This window comes from Dasypus novemcinctus, chromosome 23 (assembly GCF_030445035.2).
Source record: "Dasypus novemcinctus isolate mDasNov1 chromosome 23, mDasNov1.1.hap2, whole genome shotgun sequence".
Lineage (NCBI taxonomy): Eukaryota > Metazoa > Chordata > Mammalia > Cingulata > Dasypodidae > Dasypus > Dasypus novemcinctus.
Genome location: NC_080695.1, coordinates 40,546,240 through 40,569,240, shown reverse-complemented (window position 1 = coordinate 40,569,240; position 23,001 = coordinate 40,546,240). Strand labels below are relative to the sequence as shown.

Genomic DNA, 23,001 nt, shown 5'->3' with positions numbered 1-23,001 from the left:
CCCAGGAAGTAAGCACACAGAGGAAAGAGAAGCAAGCCTTAGGAAGGAAGGAACCTTGGACTCAGATAGAAGCAAGACCCTGGAAGGGAGGAACTCAGGAAGCCTGAAACCTCACAGTTGTCAGCAGCCATCTTGCTCCAACACATGAAAATAGACTTTGGTGAGGAAAGCAACTTATGCTGTATGGTCTGGTATGCGTAAGCTCCTACCCCAAATAAGCACCCTTTATAAACCAACCAATTTCCGTTATTTTGCATCAGCACACCTTTGGCTGACTAATACAGAATTTGGTACCGAGGAGTGGAGAAGTGTTTTGGCAAGTACCAGAATAATGGAATGCTTTTTATGAATGAGTAAGGGGTATTTTTTGGAAGAATTGTGTGATACTTGGATGAAAAAACCTATACTGCTTTGAAGAGACTGTTGACCACAATATGGATGCTAAAGAAACTCTTTATGATGTATTAGAAGTAAATGATGGAACTATTAATGGAAACGGAAAGAAAGGTGATCTGTATGTTAAAATTGCAGAGAACTTAGCAAGAATAACTCCTGGTGTTTTATTGAATGCAGACTTTGAAAATGTTGAGCCTTGGAATTTAGCTGAAGAACTTTCCAAAAGAAATGCAGAGAATGTGGCTTGGTTTCTCCATGAAGATTATAGCAAAATGCTAGAAGAGAGAGATATACTGAGGACTGAATTGTCAGGAACAAAGTACATAGAAACTGATTCTGGAAATACTCAGCCTCTGGAAATCAAGATGAAAGTGTCCCATTACTTAACTAAACTTGGAACTGGTAAATCAAGATTGAAGATGCAGGTATCTACAAAAGAGTGGTGAAAAGTCTTACTCTCTGATGGTTTGGACCCTTGCTTTTTGCATGCTAAACTAACAATGCTTTTGAGAGAGCTGCATGAACAAAACCACTGTCAGTCTCAAATATAAAGGACATAGAAAGGAGAGATTGAAGGAGAAACATCTTTAAGAGGAAAACCATGGAAGTTGAGATCTGGAATTAAGACATCACCTTCGGCCAAGAGAGGAACCCCACCCATGTGTACAGAGAAGGTGAGTTTGCCCCAGTAGTTGAAGAGGGTGGATGTTCCACCCAATATTTTGGGAGAGTTTTGCTGCTCCAGGGTACAGAGTGGGGGGAGCACAGTCCCCAAGGATTAAGGCAGTTAAGGTCAGCACCCCACATGTCTGAGAGGAGTGGACCTGTCCCCCAAAGTTTAGGGAAGACCAGGTGGTAAACTTAATGAGCTGAGATGGTTGAACCTGTATGCCAAATGTTAGGGGGAATGTTGTCTTCCCATCACTGTACTAGGGGGGTTAAGAATGTAACCCAAAGTTTTGGTACACTGTGGCAGTAACCCCAAAATTCTTGGAGGGAGAGGTCTGGAGCTTGTTTGACACCCATTTACTTGAAGAGTGTGGAACAAAGAAAGTGGCCATTGGATAAGCCACTAGCAATGGTGGGTCCCCATAAGGGCCCAAGGAGAAGAAATCTTTACCTCAAGAGTGACTCTCAGAATGAAATTAACTACAGGATACCCTGTAGGTTTACTGAACTATAGAGGACCAGTGATTCATGTTTCCCTCCCAATTTCTCCTTTTTGTAATAAAAATGTTTATCCTTTGTTCATCTGTGAAATGGAAACTGATAAATTGTTTTGTAAGTTTCAGAGGTCTATAGAAGACAGGAGTATGTCCCAAGAAAAACTGTATTTCCTTAAATTGATTGTAATATTATTTAGTACTTTCATTGCTACTGATTTAAGGTTTTTTCAAACATTGTAATGTGTTTTTGGAATTCACAGGGTGTAGTGAAGCAGTTTGATATGGTTTTAATTCCAAAAATAGTTATTGGATTATATTTCTAATCTACTCTGTACCTGGGCATCCTGGACATGATTGATTTATGATTAGGGCTTTGATTGGGTCACATCATTAGGGCATTTATTCACCATCCCTTGGTGCATGGTAACTGCCAGATAAAGGGCATGGCAAAGGACAGAGTTGAGGGTTTGGATGTTGGAATTTGATGCTGAAGTCTTAAGCTGGAGCCCCAGAAAGTAAGCTCACAGGAAAGAGAAGGAAACCCTGGGAAGAATGGAGCCTTGAATCCAGAGGGAAGCAAGACCCTGTAAGGGAGGAACTCAGGAAGCCTGAACCCTTGCAGCCATCAGTAGTCATCTTCCTCCAATACATGAAAATAGACTTTGGTGAGGGAAGAACTTATGCTTTATGGCCCAGAATCTGTAAGCTCCTACCCCAAATAAATACCCTTTATAAAACCAACCAATTTCTGATATTTTGCATCATCACCTGTTTGGCTAATACACGTCACCTATGTAGCAAAGTCTTTAGTAGGTAATATAATGCAATTGGAGAGTCCTCCTCTTACACTCCAACTCATAAGCTAAATAGGGAAATCATACGTAAGGGTTTCTGTACCTGTATTCAATGTAACATTGTCTTAATTATCATTTAATCCTTTAAATAAGATGAATGAACTCTGAAAAAAAATATTTTATTGTTCTACCTTACTCTTGATTTTCTGTTTTCAATTTGTTTTTCACTGCCTCCAAAAGTGGTTTTCAATTTGATAGTTATTTTAAACTTTCTCCACACAATGCTTGCTTTTATTAGATTGCTTTTACTGATGGCTTTGACTACATGAAATATATCCATAAATCTTGCTTATAATATGTTTCAGATATTTCTATATATTGCAATTTGTGTAAGCAAATCTAGGTTAGTATGCTTACTCTTAGAAAATTCAGGTAAATGGTAACATGACTGGTATAACAATTAACATATAAATATAGTTTCCCAAAGTACAAACAATAATTATGAAATAAATGAAAGGAAACATCTAATTTACAATGACTTTAGGAAAATGATAACAACTAGTTACATCTTTTTTTAAAGTATTAAGAGAGGATTGAGGTAAGACAGCATCAGTTTAAGTGGGCACTCACCACCTCTCTCACAAAAAAAGCCTGAGAAGGGGCAAGATCCTGCCTGAATGAGCTGTTTTGGGAACCCACAGAGCAGGAGGCTTCAGGGCATCGATCTGGGGGGAACACGACAAAGAGATAAAAAACCCAAGGGGAAACCTTGGTGCTGGAATTGGTAGGTGTACATCTGAGAGACCTGAATCTTTGGGCTGTCCATGTGCCAGCCGGGTCCTGAGCCTCAGCGGAGTTGCAGCACCTACTCTCCAGTTCATTGGACTCACCCAGGACAGCTAACAAGGAGGTGAAGATTGACAATGACCATACCAAGGAACTAAGAGAGTCTACAACTGCAAGCATGAGAGTCCCATCGTTCATCCATATGAGATTGAGACCTCCTCTCAATTAGAGGTGGAGTGGGCATTGCCATTCCAGAATCCTCAGGATTGGGGAATAAAATATGGACTAGAGTAGACTTACTGGTATCCTATTATAGACTTACTGGGATTCTAGCAAAGGAAGAAATTATATCATTGATGTGGAGACAGTGGCTACTGGAGGTGTTGAAGGCAGGGAGAGGGAAAAAGAGGTGTGATATGGGGGCATTTTTGGGACTTGGAATTGTCCTGAATGACATTGTAATGACAGACACAGTCTCTTATGTATCCTGCCATAACCTACAGAACTAAGTGAGAGAGCATGTAAACTGTAATGTAAACTATAACTCATGCTTAATAGCAATGCTTCAACTGTTCATCAATTGCAATGAATGTACCACACTAATGAGAGAAGTTATTAATGTGGGGAATGGTGGGAGATGTGGGGAGTGGGGCATATGGGAATCCCTTTTATTTTGTGTGTGTAACATTTTGTGTAATCTAAGTATTTTTCAAAAAAAAAAGTTAAAAAATAAAAGTATTAAGAATATTTTCAAAATCTTGTGGTTTCTTGCTATTTACTTGTTCTCTATAAAAAGAGAATTGATCTACTTTAGACAAGTAGAAATTGTATTGCCTTTATCAGATTATGATTCCCACCCAAAACTTTTGCAGAGGACAGTCTTATCTAGAATCAAATTTGGGGAGTATATTTATCAAGAAATTATAATCTCTGTGATATAGCACCTTAGAGGGGATGGTGATAGATTCAGAGTCATTATGCTAAATAAACCCCAGGAAAAGAATCACTGAATAACTGGTGCTCTGGTTATTTGGCTGTCTATGCTAGGCACAAACTAGTTCTATACTTCCATTCTTTTTTTACTTCATTTAGCTCTTTGTACCCGAACAGAACCAATGAGGCCGTTAGACCTTTGGTAGGCTTCTAATGTTCTGATTCTATAGAAACACGGGTGAGCCAAAATCAGCAGACTAACAATTATTGGCTGGGTGTACTCTTCATACCTTGGCTCTCTGAGTTTAGATTTTCACTGCAAGTCTGTTTGGGATACCCTATGTTTGAGATAGGAGAGGAGGGGAATAAAGGTCACTTATATGCATTTGATGACTTTCTTCTACCATTTCTACATTTCTGAATATAAGAGAAAAATTCATCTAGTCTCGATACCTGTATTCAGCACTAAACCCTACTTTATGATGTTGATGAAAATATATTGAAAATTATGTCTGCTCATTATTTCAGTGGAGATTAATTAACTTGAGAGAGAATGGAGGGATAGGGACACGATAATAAACAGGTCTGCTTACTGTTTTAAGGATTATTTTACAAAATTTTTGTTATTTTTAATCTATGTTTGGGTCACTGCTAACTTTTAGTTAACTTTTATTACTTACTTCATTATCTTCATGAATACCCAAAATCTAAAGGTATAAGCAATAGCAAATAGATCCATCTCCAGAGAATATAAGTGTTTCATTATGGTTTAATTATGAAACAGCTGGGTAACTTTGTCCTAGTCACAGGTGGGCACCTAAAGTAACTGTCTCCTATTATATTTCAGAGACTGGTGTTCAGTGGAATAACGCATTTGTACCAGTGACCCCAGATGATAGCTTTGTTTTTGCCCATATTCTGGCAATGTTTTTATTTGATGCTTTCTTGTATGGCCTTGTGGCCTGGTATGTAGATGCTGTCTTTCCAGGGAAGTATGGTGTGCCCAAGCCATGGTATTTTTTTGTACAGGTGAGTTCTAATGCTTTTGTTACTGAAAGCAACCCTGTTCCTGATATTCTTAGTATGTAGAAGAGTGAATATCATTACTCTTAACTTCTTCCCTATGGTGCCCTAACCTTATTAATACAGGTTTTTTTTTCTTTAGCAACTGAAGCTGTTTTGAGCTAATTTTCTAACATATATAATAGAATCAAGTGACTTTCTGTAGAAAAAAATACCATTTGAATGAATATGTGGTGGAGTCCTTAGATCATAGTGAGGAGAGGATTCATTATGTACTATATATGGACTCTCACCATCTTCTTTCTTTCCACTATTAGCCCAAATTATTTAGAATCAAAATGATAGCAAAGTGGAGAGCATTAGCATCTTGTTCTTCCTTTTCAGTACTCTCTCTTATGATTCTGGGGTCCATAGCTATGATTCCAAAATTTTTTGGTCTCAAAAACAAAATAATAATTATTAAAAATTATTGATTTCCCCAAGGAGCTTTTGTTATGTCTATCAATATTTACCATATTAGTAATTAAAAGTTAGAAATTTTAGAAAATATCAACTTTATTTTAAAATATCGCCAACAAACCCATTACCTGTTGAAATAATTGTTTTTTTAATGAAAAATAACTATTTTCTAAAATAGAAAAATTTAATAAGAAGAGTGGCATGTTTCACATTTTAGCAAAGGTCTTTCTCATTTGCTTAACAGAAGACAATGAGATTCTCGTACCTGGTTCCTCATTTGATCTGAGTCGTTATGTTGCATTATTTTATTTTGTATAAAATATATGAAGAAAATCTGGTCTTGCACAGATATATAGTTGGGAAAGGGAGGAGTATTTCAGTAGCTTTTGCAATAAATGTGGATATTCTTTGATAATTAACCAAAAAGTAACTAATAATTGTTTATTAACAGTGAGTTTGAAATCTGACAATGTATTAATAATGTACATTGGTCTATCTTATAACATGAGTGGAATTTTAACCACGCATAATTTTGTAACATCATATACTGGTCATTTGAAAATTACTGGTTCCCTGAGTTTTTTATACCTTCCCAGTGTTGACATATTTCATTACATATTGTCAAAAATTTCTTCATTTGTTAATATCAACATTGATGCAATCAGAATAGTTTTAAAGATTTAGGAAGCTGTCACACAGCAGTGGATACAAGTTTTTCAAAACTCTGATTTTTGCTTGAAAGTTCAAGTTTTATTATTGGTAAAAAATATTGTCATTTCTTTGAAGTGACAACATCTCTTCATTCATCTTCATTAAAATATCTTCTAGATAATCAAGTGTCAGTAACCTCACTCTTTATGTCTGCTATTCTTTCAAGTAAATATGGTAGTCTATGAAAAAAAAATGCTACTAGTTCAGCTCATAACTCAATGAAACAAATAATTTTCATGAGGGCATTCCATTGTACTTCAGTGCATAGCAGAAGTGCTTTGTGCATACTTCCTGTTACATCACACAGAATATTTTTAAAAGTTTGTATTCAAGGGATGAGATATATTAAATTAATTGTTTTTAGTTCATAAAGGACAATATTATGGGAAACAGGTTTTTTTTTTACTGTGAATATTTCATGGTGAAAAAGGCAATGACTGCTAGTATAGTTTGATGCTATTGCTTTGATTCATGTTAAGGCACCAATAGTCTTATTTACCATGCTTTTATGTCATCAGTAAAAATGTCAACACAGTGAAAAAGGCATAAAATGAATTTTTAAGTATTTTTATGAAAATAATTTTGACCTCATGGATCCACTAAAAGGATCTTAGAGGCCTCCAGGGATCTATAGGTCACATGTCCAAATAAAGAGACATGGCTCAGAGTGATACAATTTTTTTCTAGTGCCATTTTGAAGTGCTTTCATTTGTATCTCTTCTTGGGCAGTGACATTTTAAATAGCATGCTCTGTGCTTATTCTGTAGGAATTCAAAGTGTAGGTAATTTGCTTCCAAATTTAGTTTCAGGATTCTGATGCAACCTATCTCATAAAAAAAGTTAAGTGAGGCCAAGTGTTCTTAATTCTTAAGAGCATTTCATTTTTCAATGCCATCATGATGATTGTGTTTTTGTTCCTTTCCTTCTTAGGACTCCTACTGGTTTGGGGAACCAATCACTCAGATCAAAGTGAAACAACCCCATGCAACACTTAAAAGTTATCATTTTGAAGCTGAACCTGTTGGTTTGGTGGCTGGTATCCAGATCAAACATTTGTACAAGGTATTGTTTATTTTTCCTGTAACCCTGTCATACTATAACCCTATCCACATAAAATACTAATAAAAGGTTGTAATCAGTATGTTTACTTTCTCTGACAAAGGTCAAAATGAAGCTTATGCAAAATACCATAAAAATCCATGTACTTCCTCTTGTTTCAGAAGAGAATCAATCTAACTTTCTATAAATGATAAGGATATCTTCTACAATACTCTTATTTTAAGAGGTAGAGACTATTCGAAACCTTGATGTTTAGATAAGTAAATTCTAATTTCTGTTCATAATTGTGATTTAATTTGTTCTACCAGTTATGCATTAGGCTGTTTGAATTTACTCTTCTTTTCCATGTGTTTGGCATAGAGGTACACTTGGATATTCCAGGTTATCTGGTTCAGCTGTGTGCAAGTATTATTTAAGTAACCCATATGTCTTCTGGAATTTTCTTGTCCTTCAAGGAGCAACTTCAGCTTTACTTGAACCCTTCATCCTACAATTTGTGGTAATTCAAATATCTCTTCACAGTTTCTGCTAATTTGCATGTATTTGGGGTGAAAGAAGAGTTGTTTATGCTCTTGTGATCTACTATGCCTCCAGCACATGCATGCTGAATCTAGTTTGATCACAAACTCAGGCTTTCCGCTGATTTTCTCAAGAAATCCATTCACATCAACAAATTTCTGAATATTAGTAACCTTTAATATAGATTGGAGCTAGACAGAGTTATATCAAAGGGCATATGGGTTATGAACGTTCCCCAGATCTGTTCACCCATATTTCTTCTTATCTCTCTGATTTTAATTTTTCTAGGAGATTATCCCTAAGAGTTTCCTCTAATATGTAGGGCAGTTCACCTTTTCCCAGACTTTTCCCACAGACTTAGAAAACTATACTCATGAGTATTCAGTACCAAGGGCAATCCTTGTGCCATTTATTTTTTATGTGTTTATTCAAAAAACTCAACAATGACTTTTGAGCATCTACTGTGTTCCTGGGGATATGGTTGTGAACAAGCAGATAAAATCATTGCTTTTGAGGAGATAGGATGGAGAAGGTCACAGCAGCCCAATTCTAAAACTTCAAAAACTAGAAAAAACTGGAAAAATTATATAGATCAGACAGCCATAGATATGAAGAGGCTTATATAATTTGCAATTGCCAAGAGTGAGCAACCCTTCTATATACTGAACTTACAAATTACCAATCATTTTCTTCCTTGGAGCCATTTGCTGATTCTAACCATGGATTGGGCATCAGATCACCCAATAATAACTCTACTGGAGTAACTTGAGGCTTTTGATGGTCATGGTAGTCTGGCAGATTGGACGCTTGAGGGGGTCCAAATATGTGGCCAGTTTCCCTATGGACATTTACTGATTTATGGAGCTACATGTAGCCTGCTGGAAATGAGGTCAAATATTCTAAAAGGCAGCATGATATCTGTGAACTTGTGGTACTCAGAAGACAAAAGTTCTACAACAGAAAAAGAGTCTGACTCAAGCACACAATTGCACCCCACTTCCAAGACATTTTGCCAGATTTGGCACTGAAATGAGCAGAAGACTAAATGACTATGTCCCAAACTTCAAAGGACAGAATTGAATCTTCTTCAGTATTTGTGGAATGAAGAGATTTAGACATGCAAGGTATTCCTGAGGAACAGGAATGAACTGGAGGTGGAGTGAGTCTTTATAAACCTGCAACTCATCATTAACCCTGCTGAATCCCTGATTGTATGAAAGTAATGACCTCCTTCCACTATCTATTTGACCAAGGAAAGGGTGATCAGTGGAAGAAATGGCTGACACCTCTGTGGTTATTTTGTACAAAATGTATGGCCTGGATAAAAAATTACCAGATATTTGAAAAGGTACAAAGTAATGCCAATAACAAAGAGTAAAAGTAAACAATAGAAGCAGACCCGCAAATGATCAAAACACAAGGGTTAACAAAGATATTTTTAAAAACTATGATTAAAATATTAAAGAAAATATAACAAAAGATGACCAAAAATGATGGTATTGAGACTATCAGCAGAGACATAGAATAATCAGAAAGGATATGAAGATTTGAACATGATTAGCCAATATGACCTAATTGACATATTTTATTCAACAAATGCAGAAAGCATAGTCTTCCCAAGTGTATGTGGAACATTTACAAAAAGAAATCATATGCCAATCATGAAGCACATCCCACCATAAATGAAAAGTAAGCAGAATATCTTCTCTGTCTATAGTGGAATTTAACTAAGAAGGAATAATGGGAAAACAACTAGAAACTCCCCAAAGTTTTGGTCAAAAAGGAAGTTATTTGAAGGTTAGAGAATAGTTTTAAAGTGAATGAAATGAAAATATAGCACATAAAATCTCATGAGTTTCAACAATGCAGTGTTTTATTTTTTTAGATTTATATTTTTATTTATTTCTCTCCCCTTCCCCTTCGCCCCCCCCCACCCAGTTGTCTGCTCTCTGTGTCCATTTACTGTGTATTCTTTTGTGACCGCTTCTAACCTTATCAGCGGCACCCAGAATCTGTGTCTTGTTTTTGTTGCGTCATCATGTTGTGTTAGCTCTCCGTGTGTGTAGCACTATTCTTGGGAAGTCTGCACTTTCTTTCGTGCTGGGCGGCTCTCCTTACAGGGTGCACTCCTTGCATGTGGGGCTTCCCTATGCAGGGGGGACACCCCTGGTGACACGGCACTCTTTACGCTCATCAGCACTGAACATGGGCCAGCTCCACACGGGTCAAGGAGGCCCCAGGGTTTGAACCGCGGTCCTCCCATGTGGTAGGTGGACACCCTATCCATTGGGCCAAGCTCGCTTCCCCTAATGTAGTGTTTTAGATGAAAATGTATTTATAAATGCAAATATTAGAAAATTCTCGATCATTATTCTAAATTTTCATTTCAAAAATCCAAGAGAAGAGAGCAAATTAAATCCAAAGAAAGAAGGAAGGCAATATAAAGGAAAAATAAGAAATCTAAGAAGTAGAATGTATATATAAAATAGAGAAAAATCAATGTAGTCATAAGTTGACTCTTTGAAAAGATCAATAAAATAGTTAACTCCTAAGGATATATTAAGAAAAAGAGAAAACACAAAATCACTGCATAATTTTTCAAATTTATATATAGAGAAATCAGGGGAATATGTGTGGGACTGGGTATTAAGGTTATGGGGCAATAGTAGAAGGAACATAAAGTTGAATCAGGTTGAATTTACTGATATGGGCTCACTAAGCAGAGATTCTGATGAAATGTTGTAGGTCAAGAGGTTAGAAAGGGCTCTAAAATTTGTTCAGGTAGTTGACTGATGCATGGACCAAAATGTGAACTATATTACCTGAAGTTGAAATGCCTCCTCACTGACCCCAGAAATTTCCAGAGAACACACTTTTGTCTGGCCTATGAGGAATAAATCTGTGAGACTAACTCCATCATCCATAAAGAGCTCTGTGGTTGCTCTTCTCTATAGGTCAGATATTACTGTGACAACTGCTGCCACTGAACTTGGATCCTTAAACACAATGAAGATGATCATATTCCAGATTGGCAGAATCCAAGTGATGGCACTTAATCAACAAAGACAAAGCAGGCATGGCTACTATAATAGACATTAGAAACAAAGCAATAATCAGAATATCTCACTTACAGAGACAAATGATATTTTCTACTTGATCATGGAGTACCTAGAAGTAGAATACATGGCAATCTACTAAATTCTTCCTTAATCTGTATAATCAGAAGGGTCCTAGATCAAGTGAACAAAAGTCTAACTTGAATTACAAAATCAGAGTCATGACCCCTTAATCAATTCCCAGACTTGAAAAAGTTAAAAAACCCAGAACCCATGGAATGAAGGGAAGTCTGGATCCCCTTGGGGAAGGACCCTGCTACACTGCCAAAAATTCTTCCCAGCCTTCCCCAAAAACACCTATGGCCTTTTACCAGGGCAACTGTGCATTGGGAAAAAGGAAATGATCAGAAACTTTAGGGATTATGAAACATTGGCTCAGAAATGACATTAATTCTAGGAAACTCAAAGTCATTGTGGCCTACCAGTCAGAATAGGAGCTTACAGAGGTCAGATGACCAATGAGTTTTATCTCACTGTTCTACAGTGCATTGCTGAGCCCATACTGTTGTTATTTTCCCAGTTCCAGAATAGACATACTCAGCAACAGATAGAATCCCAAATTGGTTCCTTGACTTGTGAACTGTGGGCTATTATGATAGGAAAGGACAAGTGGAAGCCACTGGAACTGCCTCTATCAAGTAAAATTATTAATCAAAAGCAAAATAACATTTCTGGATGGATTGCAGAGATTAGTACCACCATCAAGGCCTTGAAGGATGCAGGGGTGGTGATTCCCACCACATCCCTATTCAACTCTATTTGGCCTATGCAGAAAACCGATGGATCTTGGAGGGTGACAGTGGATTATTGTAACCAAGAGTTTGACTCCAAATGCAGCTGCTGTTCCAGATATGGCATCATCGCTTGAGAAACTCCTCACATCACCTGGCAAGTGGTATGCAGCTGTTGATCTAGCAAATGCTTTTTTTCTGAATACCTCTTAGTGAAGACCCTCAAAATCAGTTTATTTTCAGCTGGCAAGGCCAGCAGTACACCTTCACTCTCCTATCTCAGAGGTAAAATAACTCTTCAGCCCTGAGTCATAATCTAGTCTGCAGGGGCCTTTATCTCCTTTCCCTTTCACAGGATGCCACACTGGTCTATTATACTGATGCCATTACACTAATTGGACCTAGTGAGCAAGAAATAACAACTACTCTAGATTTATTGGGAATCCATTTGCATGTCAGAGAGTGAGGGATAAATCCAACAAAAATTCAAGGGCCTTCCACCTCAGTGAAATTTCTAAATGTCCAAGTGGTATGGGACATGTTGAAATATTCCTTTTAAGGTGAAGAATAAGCTATTGCATCTGGCCTCTCCTATAACCAAAAAGAGGCACAACACCCAAGTTGGCCTCTTTGGATTTTGGATGCAACATATTCCTCACTTGCCTGTACTACTATAGCCCATTTACTGAGTGACCCAAAAAGCTACTAGTTTTGATTGGGAACTGGAACAAGAGAAGGCTCTGCCACAGTTCCAGGTTGCTGTGTAAGCTGCTTTGCTACTTGGATCATAAGATCCAACAGATCCAATAATGCTGGCAGTTTCAGTGACAATTAGAGCTACTGTTTTGAGTCTCTGGTAGCCTGCTATAGGAGAATTGCAGTGTAGGCCTTTAAGATTTTGGAGCAAAGCCCAACCATCCTCTGCAGATAACTCCTCTTTTAAGAAACAGCTTTTGGCCTGCTACCGGACCTTAGTAGAAACTGAATGCTTAAGCATGGGCTACCAAGTTACCATGAGACCTGAGTTATCGATCATGAACTGGGTGATGTCTGAGCCACAAAGCCATAAAATTGGGCATGCACAGGAGCACTCCATCCTAAAATCGAAGTAGTATATAAGACACAGGGCTCAAACAGGTGCAGAAAGCACAAGTAAGTTACAAGAGGAAGTGGCCCAAGTGAACATGGCCCCCACTTTGGACACATCTTCTGTTTTCAAGTCCACAGCTATGGTTTCTTGGGGCATTCATCATGGCCATTTGAGGAAGAGGAAACTCAGGCCTGGTTTGCAAATGGTTCTGTTTGATATACAGATTTTCAGATAGCATATGAAAGCACTAGAGCCCTTTGCTGAGACATCCCCCAAGGACAGTCGTGAAGGGAAACCCTCCAAATGGGCAGAAATTCAAGCAATGTACCTGGCTTTTCACTTTGCTTGAAAGGAGAAATGGCTAGAAGAGCATCTATTTACTATTCATGGGCTGTGGACAATGGTTTGGCTGGATGGTCAGAGATATGGAAGGAACATGATTGGAGAATTGGTCACAAAGAGATCTGTGGGGGAAGAATGTGGATAGAATTTTCTGAATGGGCAAAAGATATGGAAGTATTTGTCATCAGAATTTCGGAGAGGAGGATTTTAATAAGTATACCAGTTGACCTCTTTCCCCAGCCACTACTGTCATTGCTGAAAGGGTTCATGAACAAAGTGGCCATGGAGGTAGGGATGGAGGTTATACCTGGGCCAAGCAACATAGACTTTCACTAACCAAGGCCAACCTGGCTACAGCCATTGCTGAATATATAGTCTTCTAGCAGCAGAGACCAACACTCCATCCCTGATATGGCATTTTCCCCCAAAGTGATGAACCTGCTACCTCGTGGCAAGTTAATTATCCTGGGCCATTTCCATCATGGAAGGGACAGCATTTTATTCTTACTGGAATGGATACATACTTTTGATACAGATTTGCCTTCTCTGCACACAATACTTCTGTGAAAACTACCTTCCAGTGGACTTAGAGAATGTCTTATCCACCATCCTGGTATTCTGCACATGTTCATTCTCATCAAGGATCCCACTTCACTGCAAATGAAGTGCAGAAATGAGTAAATGCTAATTTAATTGACTGGTCTTAACATGTTCCCCATCATCCTGAAGCAGCAGGATTGATAGTGGGATTACCTTTCAGGGCTGGGGCAGTGTTCTTCAGGAGGCTGGGTATGCTCTAAATCAGCATCCACTCTCTGGTGCTCTTTCTCCCATAGACAGAATTCATGAGCCCAGGTATCAAGGGGTAGAACGTTAATGGGACTACTCACTATTACCCCTAATGATCCACTAGTAAAACTTCTGCTTCCTGTCCCCATGACTTTAAACTCTGCTGGTCTACAGGTCTTAGTTTGAAAAGAATGAGTTCTTCCCCAAGAGACACAACAATTCCATTGAACTAGAAGTTAAGTCACTTTGGGCCACTTATGCCTCTGAATCAGTAGGCAAAGAAGGGAATTACTCTGCTGACTGGGGTGATTAATCTTGATTGTCAAGGGGAACTAGGACTGCTACTACACAACAGAAGTAAAGAAGAGCTTGCCTGGAATACAGGAGATCCCTTAGGATGTCTCTTAGTTCTGCCATACCTTGCAATGAAAGTCAATGGAAAATTGAAACAACCCAATCCAGGTAGGACTAGCAATGGCCCAGAAACTTCAGGAATTAATGCTTGGATCCTCCCACTAGGCAAAGAATCAAGACCAGCTGCAGTGTTTGCTGATGGTAAAGGAATATGGATTGGGTAGTGGAAAGTGGTACAAACTAAATTCATGTGATCCAGTTCAGAAACCAGAACTCCAATGGTTTTGAGTGTTTCTTCCTTGTTTTGTTATGAATATGTTCTTCCTGATTTTGTCCCCTTGTCATATAACAAAGGCTGTATTAGCTTAATGTCATAGTATTTAAAATTACAGTATATCAAATTTAAGAGTGAATATTACTCAAGGAATCACGTCCTCTTCTGAGGAAAGAGTTAGTGTGTTTCTGGTTTTACGAGGAAAATTGAGTATTGTTAGGTGAAAACATGACTGTTACGGTTTTATTTAGAGATTAAGTATTGTTTAAGGAGATGTGTATGGTGCCAAGCTGACAAGGGGTGGAACTGTGATAATTGTGTTAATGTGTCAACTTGGTTAAATTATGGTGTCTAGCTGCTTAGTCAAGCATGCACTGGCCTAACAGTGAGGGCATTTCATGCATTTAAATCATTAGTCAGTGGATGGCATCTATGGCTATCATCTATTAATACAATGAACATTTTATTAATACAATTAATACAATCAACTAAGGAGATGGCCTTCAGCAATGTGAGAAGTCTCATCTAATCAGTTAAGTCCTTAAAAGAAAAGTGATGATTTCCAGAGTCAGAAAGAAGAATTTTTATCTCTACTTCAGTCAGGCAGCTTCCCCTGGGGAACTCATTGAAACCTTCATTGGAGTTTCTAGCTTGTGATTTGCCCTGTGGAATTTAGACTTGCCAATCCCAACAGTCACATGAGTCAATTCCTGTTGGTTCTGTTTCTTTGGAGAAACCTAACTAATACATGGCCATTAGTTTGTTTGATGGCATTAATTAAGAATATTGTGTCAAGAGATGTCATATTTAGATTAAAGTTGAAGATTTTCAGCACCAACATTAGGGGTGTCCAGTGTTGCCTAGTCTGAGGGTAAATGTTCCTACCTCCTATGTATCAAGAATATCTCTATGCTTGCTCTACCATGCCTTTAGTAAGGTAGGTCAGGAGCAGCTACTGGATGATGAGTGGACACAAGCTAAGGATGATCTTATATTTGGTGGTCCGTATAAGGTACTCAGCATGATTAAAGGGGGAAGTATGAGGGCTCTAAATTTGCTAAGAGGGAGAAGGGAAAGGTGAAAGATCCAGGTGGATCTTTGCTTTGGTTACCCACATCCATGAAAACAGGTAATGGTTTTGCATGAGGTGTGGGTGTATACACGAGTACAGGTTGCAGCCTTTTTAATGATGGTCTACTCATTTGTTGTGAATTTAAATTTGGTGTAGTTATGCTATAAGTTGTGAATTTAATGTGAATAGGACTATTGGGAGTACTTTGTCCATTTGGGGGACCGTTGTTCTCCAACTTATCTTTAGCCCTATTTTAAAAGCTATAATGGATGTGGAGGATAGGGCAGGTGTTAAACCCAAGCAATGTTATTTTGTAATGCCCATTTTTTAGTTTGTTTTATGGTGAAGTGGGGGACTTTGTCTGACCGCATAATTTGTAGACTCTCAAAGGCTGTAAAACTGTTTTACCAACCCTTCAATAACATTAGCAGAGGTTGGTGGCTTAGATGGGTAAGCCAATGGAAGGCCTGTAACTTTCTACCGTTATTAAGATATATTTAATGGCTACTGCCATTATAAGGAGAAGACCAATAAAGTCTATTTGCCAGTTTGCTTTTCATCTTTTGGAGGTTTTTGATGACATTTTCAATCTCATCACTTGTGATTGGTTTGTTGAGGTCTTCTATTTCTTCTCGGGTCATGGTATGTGGTTCACATGTTTCTAGGAGTTTGTCCATCTCCTCTACATTGTCTAGTTTTTTAGTGTAGTATCCTCTTATGATCTCTCTTACTTCTGCATGGACAATGGTAGTGTCCACCCTCTCATTTCTGATTCTTTTTGCATCATCTCTCTAATTTTCTTTGTCAGTCAACTAAGGGTTTGCTGATTTTGTTGATCATCTCAAAGAACACGCTTTTGGTTTTGTTGATCCTCTATTTGGTTTTTTGTTCTCAATTTCATTTATTTCTGCTCTGATCTTTACTATTTCTTTCCCTCATTGGTTTGGGATTAGTTTGCTTTTCTTTTTCTAGTTCCTCCAGATGTGCAGTTAGATCTTCAATTTTAGTTCTTTCATCATTTTTAATGTAAACTTTCAGGGCTATAAATTTCCATCTCAGCACTGCCTTTGCAGTGTCCCATAGGTTTTGATATGTTGTGTTCTCATTTTCATTTGTCTCAAGATATTTGATGAATTCTCTTGCAATATATTCTTTGACCTAATGATTATTTAAGAAAGTGTTGTTTAATTTCCATATATTTATGAATTTTCCATTTTCTGTACATTATTGATTTCCAGCTTCATTCTATTGCGATCACAGTGGGTGTTTGTGTAATTAGAATCTTTTTAAATTTATTGAGACTTCTATTATGACCCATCATATGGTCTATCTTGGAGAAGGATCCATGAGCGCTTGAAAAAAAGTATATCCTGCTGTTTTAGGGTGCAGTGTGCTATAGATGTCTGTTAGATCTAGTTCATTTATTATTCAAGTTCTCAGTTTATTTATTTATCCTCTATCCAGATGTTCTACCCAATACTGAGAGTGGTATATTGAAGTCTCCCACCATTATTGCAGAGACATCTATTTCTCCCTTCAGTTTTTCCAGGGTGTGCCTCTTGTATATTGGGGCACTCAGTAAGGTGTGTAAATATTTAGTATAGTTATTCCTTCCTGGTGAATTGCCCCTTTTATTAATATATAATGACCTTCTTCATCCCTTATAACAGTTTTACATCTGAAAGCTAATTTTCACAATATTAGTGTCATTACTCCAGCTCTTTTTGGGTTACTATTTACGTGGAATATCTTCTTTCAATCTTTCACTTTTAACCTGGTTTGTCCTTGCATATGAGTTGGGTCTCTTTTAGACAACATATACGTGGCTCATATTTTTTATCCATTTGTGTTAGCCAAAGGGGTGCTGATGCAAAATACCATAAGCCTGTTGGCTTTTATAAAGGGTATTTATTTAGGGTAGGAGCTTATAGATATGAGGCCATAAAGCATAGGTTACTTCCTTCAACAAAGTCTATTTTCATGTGTTGGAGCAAGATGGCTGTCGACGTCTGCAAGAGATCAGGCTTCATGGATAATCCTCTCTTCCCAGGTTTTGCTTCTCTCTGGGCTCAGGGCCTCTGTTTCCTCCACAAGGTCAGCTGCAGACTATGAGGCTCTCTAGGCTTTGCTTCTCTCCACAAAGTCAGCCATAGACTATGAGGTTAATGGCTCCACCTCTCTCTCTCTGGGGTTTCTGCTGTGTCTATGGAGCCATCTCTAATCCTCTGTGTTCTTCCCCTGGTTCAGACTCTCTCTTTCCAGGGCTTGCTTCTCTTTCCTCTGGGTGCTTACTTCCCAGGGCTCCACGACTCCAGCATCAAACTTCCAATCAAAATTCCAACATCAAAATTTCTAACTCAGTCCTTTGCCATGCCTTTTATCTGTGAGTCCCCACCCACCAGTGGCAGGGACTCAACACCCTACTGACATGGCCCAATCAAAGCCCTAATCATAATTTAATCATGCCCAGGGACAGACCAGTTTACAAACATAATCCAATATTTAATTTTGGAATTCATAACTATATCAAACTGCTACACCATTCTATCAGTCTATGTCATTTGACTGGGGAGTTCAGTCCATTAACATTCAATGTTGTTACTGTAAAGGCATTACTTTCTTCATCCATTTTGTCCTTTGGCTCTCTGTTGCCATATCATTATATGTGTGTTTTCTTACCATTTCATTTACCCTTCCTAATAATCTTCATTTCTAAATCTTCTCCATATCTCTCACCCTTGTTTTTTTTTTCCTTTCAGGCCAGCACTCCCTTTAGTATCTCTTATAATTCTGGTCTTTTGGTAATGTACTATTTTATTTGCCTGTGAAGACTTGAACTCACCCTCATTTTTGAAGGACAGTTTTGCCAGCTACAGAATTCTTTCCTGGCAGTTTTTCTCTCAGTAACTTAAATACAGAATGCCACTTTCTTCCCACCTCCATGGTTTCTGATGAGAGGTCAGCACCTAATCTTATTGACTTTCCCTTGTATGTGATGCATTGCTTTTATCTTGTTGCTTTCAGAATCATCTTTTTTATCTCTGATATTTGACATTCTGAATAATTGGTGTCTTGAGGTAGGACTATTTCAATTTCTTCTGTTTGGGGTGCATTGTCCTTCTTGAATATTGATATTTATGTCTTTCATAAAGGTTGGGAAGTTTTTGGTTATTATTTCCTCAAATATTCTTTCTGCCCCTTTTCCATTCTCTTCTCCTTCTGGGACACTAATAATGCATATGTTTATGTATTTTGCATTGTCATTCAATACCGTAAGACTCTGTTCCATTTTTTCCATTCTCTTCTCTTTCTGCTCTCCTGTCTTTTGAGTTCAGATATTCTGTCTTTGAAATCACTGATTCTGTCTTTGAACATTTCAAACTTGCTCTTACATGCCTCTAATATATTTTTAATGTCATCCATCATGTCTTTCATTCCCATGAGTCTCTTATTTTTCTTTACAGTCTTTCAAATTGTTCTTTATGCTCATAGTGTCTTCTTTAGTCATATTTTCTTTAAATTCTTTATAGTGATTTAGGAGAGTTGCGTGATTATCACTTATTGTCTTAAATCCTGTATCTCTTCAGGATATTTGGTTACTTCTTTTGTCTGAGCCATCTCTTCCTGTTTCCTAGTATGGCTTATAATTTTTTGCTGATGTCTAGGGATCAGAATATGTTGGTGTATTTACTCTGACAGACAATTTCTCTCTCTTATCTATTTTTTTCCTAACAGCTCTTCTTTGATATTTGGTTCAACTTATTCTAAGTCTTTAGAATTACCTGGTTTAAGTTATTAAAATCAGGCCAAGGACTCACTAGTGGGGAACAGATTTTTTCTCAGGGATTAAGATATAGACAGAACAGAGAACAGTTTTTATACATGCAGTTTCCAGCCTGGCCAGCAGATTGCACTCGTTAGCACACCCTTCCACAAAGATGTTTCAGTCTGGGCTTTCCTGTGTTCCTGTGCTGAATCTCCCGAGTGTAGATACAAAGCAGCTCTGCCTGCTGAATTCACTGAAAAGAAGCTCCCCGACTCCTCCTCCCTTTTCCCTTGAAACAGCTGACTGGGAGGAATGTATATGTTTCCCTTTAAGTTGACTCCAGTGAATTAGGGGTTTACCCCAGCTTAATATTTTGGAGGTGGGGGAGAGGAGCCCTTCCTGGCTGCAGTGGGGGCTTGGTAACTTAGGTTTGTTGTTTTAACTCCTTCCTCTCTCTGTCCTTCACCTTCCTGGGAGTTGTGTAGCACTGTCCTGGTCTGCTGACACCCAAAGCAGGTCCTTTGGACAGCTTTTGCCTTTTCTCCATTGTTTTTGTGAGAGCATTGAACTCTGCATGTTTGTGCAATGCCATCTCCTACAATTCTCTCTCCTTCATTCTTGAAGGATAGTTTTGGTGGGGTAAGAATTCTGTGTTAACAATCCCACAGGGAATTGCCAGACCAATAAAAATGGATGACCCCAAATTTTTGGAGGGCAATGACTTTACTGCCCATCCTGGCACTAGCCAGTTGCTCCAGGAGCATGGATCATCATCCCCTTGGCAGGGACAGGACTGTAGATAAGGGGCTGGTTGCTGTTTCATGCATGCAGCAATCCTGTTGAATTTCGGTAGACTCTTCCTTCATCAAATCCTCCCCTGGTTGTGGTAAGTGATCAGGTTCCAGAATTCTAAAATACATACTGTTTTTCCATTTTAATGGTCATATCAGTGGATAGACTATTCTCTAATTCATCCTACTCTTTTATATTCTCTAATGTCTAGTAAGCATTTACAGCTAATATAGATCTGTTTTTAAATAACAATATACTTTTTCACGAGTACTGGATGTACCTTAGTATAGAGTATTACCAAATGCTCCGATCATAACATTGTTGTCATTCATTTATTCATACGCTATAATCATGGACATTACTACTATTATTACTTTAAACAGTTATCTATTAGATCACTTAAGAATAAGAAAAAATAATTTATTTTACCTTCATTTATTCCTTTTTTCTGAAGAAATTCCTTTTCACCAAAAAACTTTTTTTTTGACATGTCTTGCAAGGCAGGTCTGTTGCAGATGAATCCATTCGTTTTTGTTTGTCTGAGAAAGTATTTTTCTTCTTTTTCACTTTTGAAGGATAATTACATTGTATGTGTAATTCTACATTGTTGGTTTTTTCTTTCAATGCCTTAAATATTTCACTCCTCCTTTTCTTGCTTGCATGGTTTCTGATGAGAGATCTAATGCAAGTTTTGTTCTCATTCCTGCTTGGTGTTCTCTGAGCTCTCAGGTTCTATGGTTAGGTGATTGTCATTAACACTGGGAAATTCTCAGACATTATAATGTCAAATATTTCTTCTGCTCCACTATATCTTTTTCTTTTGGAATTCCTATTACTAGCATGTTACACTCTTGAAGTTCTTAGATATTCTGGTTATTGTTTTTTTATTTTATTGTATCTTTGCATTTCTAATTATATATCTTCAAGTTCACTGATTCTTCCTTTGGTAATGTCCAGTCTACTGATGAGTCCGTCAAAGACAATCTTCATTTCTGTTTGAGTGTTTCTGATTTCTAGTATTTCTTTTTGGTTCTTAGACCTTCCATCTCTTTGCTTACATTACCCATCTGCTCTTGCATGTTGTGTATTTTTCCATTAGAGCTCTTACCATATTTACCATATTATTTTAAATTTCCTATCTGCTAATTCCAAAATATGTGTAATATCTGAGTCTTGTTTTAATGCTTGTTTTGTCTCTTCAGACTGTGTTCATTCTTGCTTTTTAATATGACTTGCAATTTTTTGTTGAAAGACAGACATGATGTATTGGGTAATAGAAACTGAGGTTCATCTGGCAAGGAGTTGGGCTGTATTGAATGTTTGTTATAGCTGTATAGGTGCTAAAGTCTCCTGTTTTCTCTGGTGTCCTTGTTTTTGTATTCCCTATCGTCTTCGGTATTCCTAAGAACTCCTTTGTGATAGATTCTGAACCTTACCATTCTTCCAGCTATAATCACTGCTACTACACTAGAGCACAATTAATGTCCTTTCACGGTGTGGGGGGATAGGGAAAAGCATGCTATAATTGTATGATTAGGTCTAACTCTTTTAATTAGACTGTGGACTGTGACCTTCACCTGTGTATGTGTGTGTTTAAGAATTTAATACACTATGTTTTTAGAGCAGGTTTAAATTTAGGAAACAGTTTAGGAAAATCATGTAGAAAGTAGAGAGTTTCCATATGTCCTTTCCCTCCCCACAATGTTCCTTCTATTATTAACATCCTGCATTAGTGTGGTGCATTTGTTATAATTGATGAACTAATATGGATACTTTGTCGCTAACTGAAGTCCATAGTTTATAAGTTCATAGTTTATTCTTCATGATGTACAGATCTATGGACTTGGACAAGTACATAATGTCATGTGTCTACCATTAAAGAATCATAATGAATAGTTTCACTGCCCTAAAAATGTTCTGTACTCCACCTATTTATCCACACCATATTACCCTGACCCTGTGGGAACCACTGATCTTTTTATTGTCTCTACAGTTTTGCCTTTTTCAGAATGTTTTATAGTTGGAATCACTATGGTAGGTAGCTTTTTTCAGACTTGCTAATTTCACTTACCAATATGTATTTAAGGTAACTCCTTGCCTTTTCCTGGCTTCATAATTCATTTCATTTTATCATTTAATAATACTCCATTGTATGAATCTGCCACAGTTTCTTTATGCACTTAATTATTGAAGAGCATCTAGGTTGCTTATAAGTTTTGATAATTATGAATAAAGCTACTGTAAACATTTCACACAGTTTTTTTGTGTAGACATTAGTTTTCAACACATGTGAGTAAATAACTAGGGATACAATTGCTGGATCAAATGGTAAGCCTATGTTTAGCTTTGTAAAAAACTGCCAAACTGTCATCCAGTGTGGCTGTAATATTTTGCGTTCCCACCAGCAATGAATGAGAGCTTCTGTTGCTCCATATCCATACTGGAATTTGATAGTGCCAGTTTCTTTAGATTTTGGCCTCTGGAGTAGTATCTTGTTTTTCTTTTTTGTTGTTTTTGTTTTTTAGAAGATACCAGGGGTTGAACCCAGGACCTCATACATGGGAAACAGGCAATGAATCACGAGCTACATCTGGTTCCCAATGAGAGTTTGTTTGTTTGTTTGTTTGTTGTTGTTTTTTAAGGAGGTACCAGGGATCTAACCTGGAACCTCATACATGGGAAGCAGGTGCTCAACCTCTTGAACTACATCCACTCCCCAGTAGTATCTTATTTTAATTTGTAATCCCCTAATAGCATGTAATGTTGAGCATCTTTTCATATGCTTGCTATCTGAATATCTTTTTAGTCTTGCTTGATGCCTGCAGACTG

At 37.7% G+C, this 23,001-nt stretch overlaps 1 protein-coding gene across 1 annotated transcript in view; it reads left to right on the top strand.

Moving 5' to 3' along the window:
• The first annotated feature begins 434 nt into the window (after window positions 1-434).
• Window positions 435-23,001, top strand: part of LOC101435857 (phospholipid-transporting ATPase ABCA3-like) — a 198,874-nt gene continuing 176,307 nt past the window's right edge. The window contains exons 1-3 of the mRNA XM_071211469.1: window positions 435-798; window positions 4,923-5,104; window positions 7,199-7,330. Coding sequence (XP_071067570.1) covers window positions 435-798; window positions 4,923-5,104; window positions 7,199-7,330 — 678 coding nt within the window. The remainder of the gene's footprint in view (window positions 799-4,922; window positions 5,105-7,198; window positions 7,331-23,001) is intronic.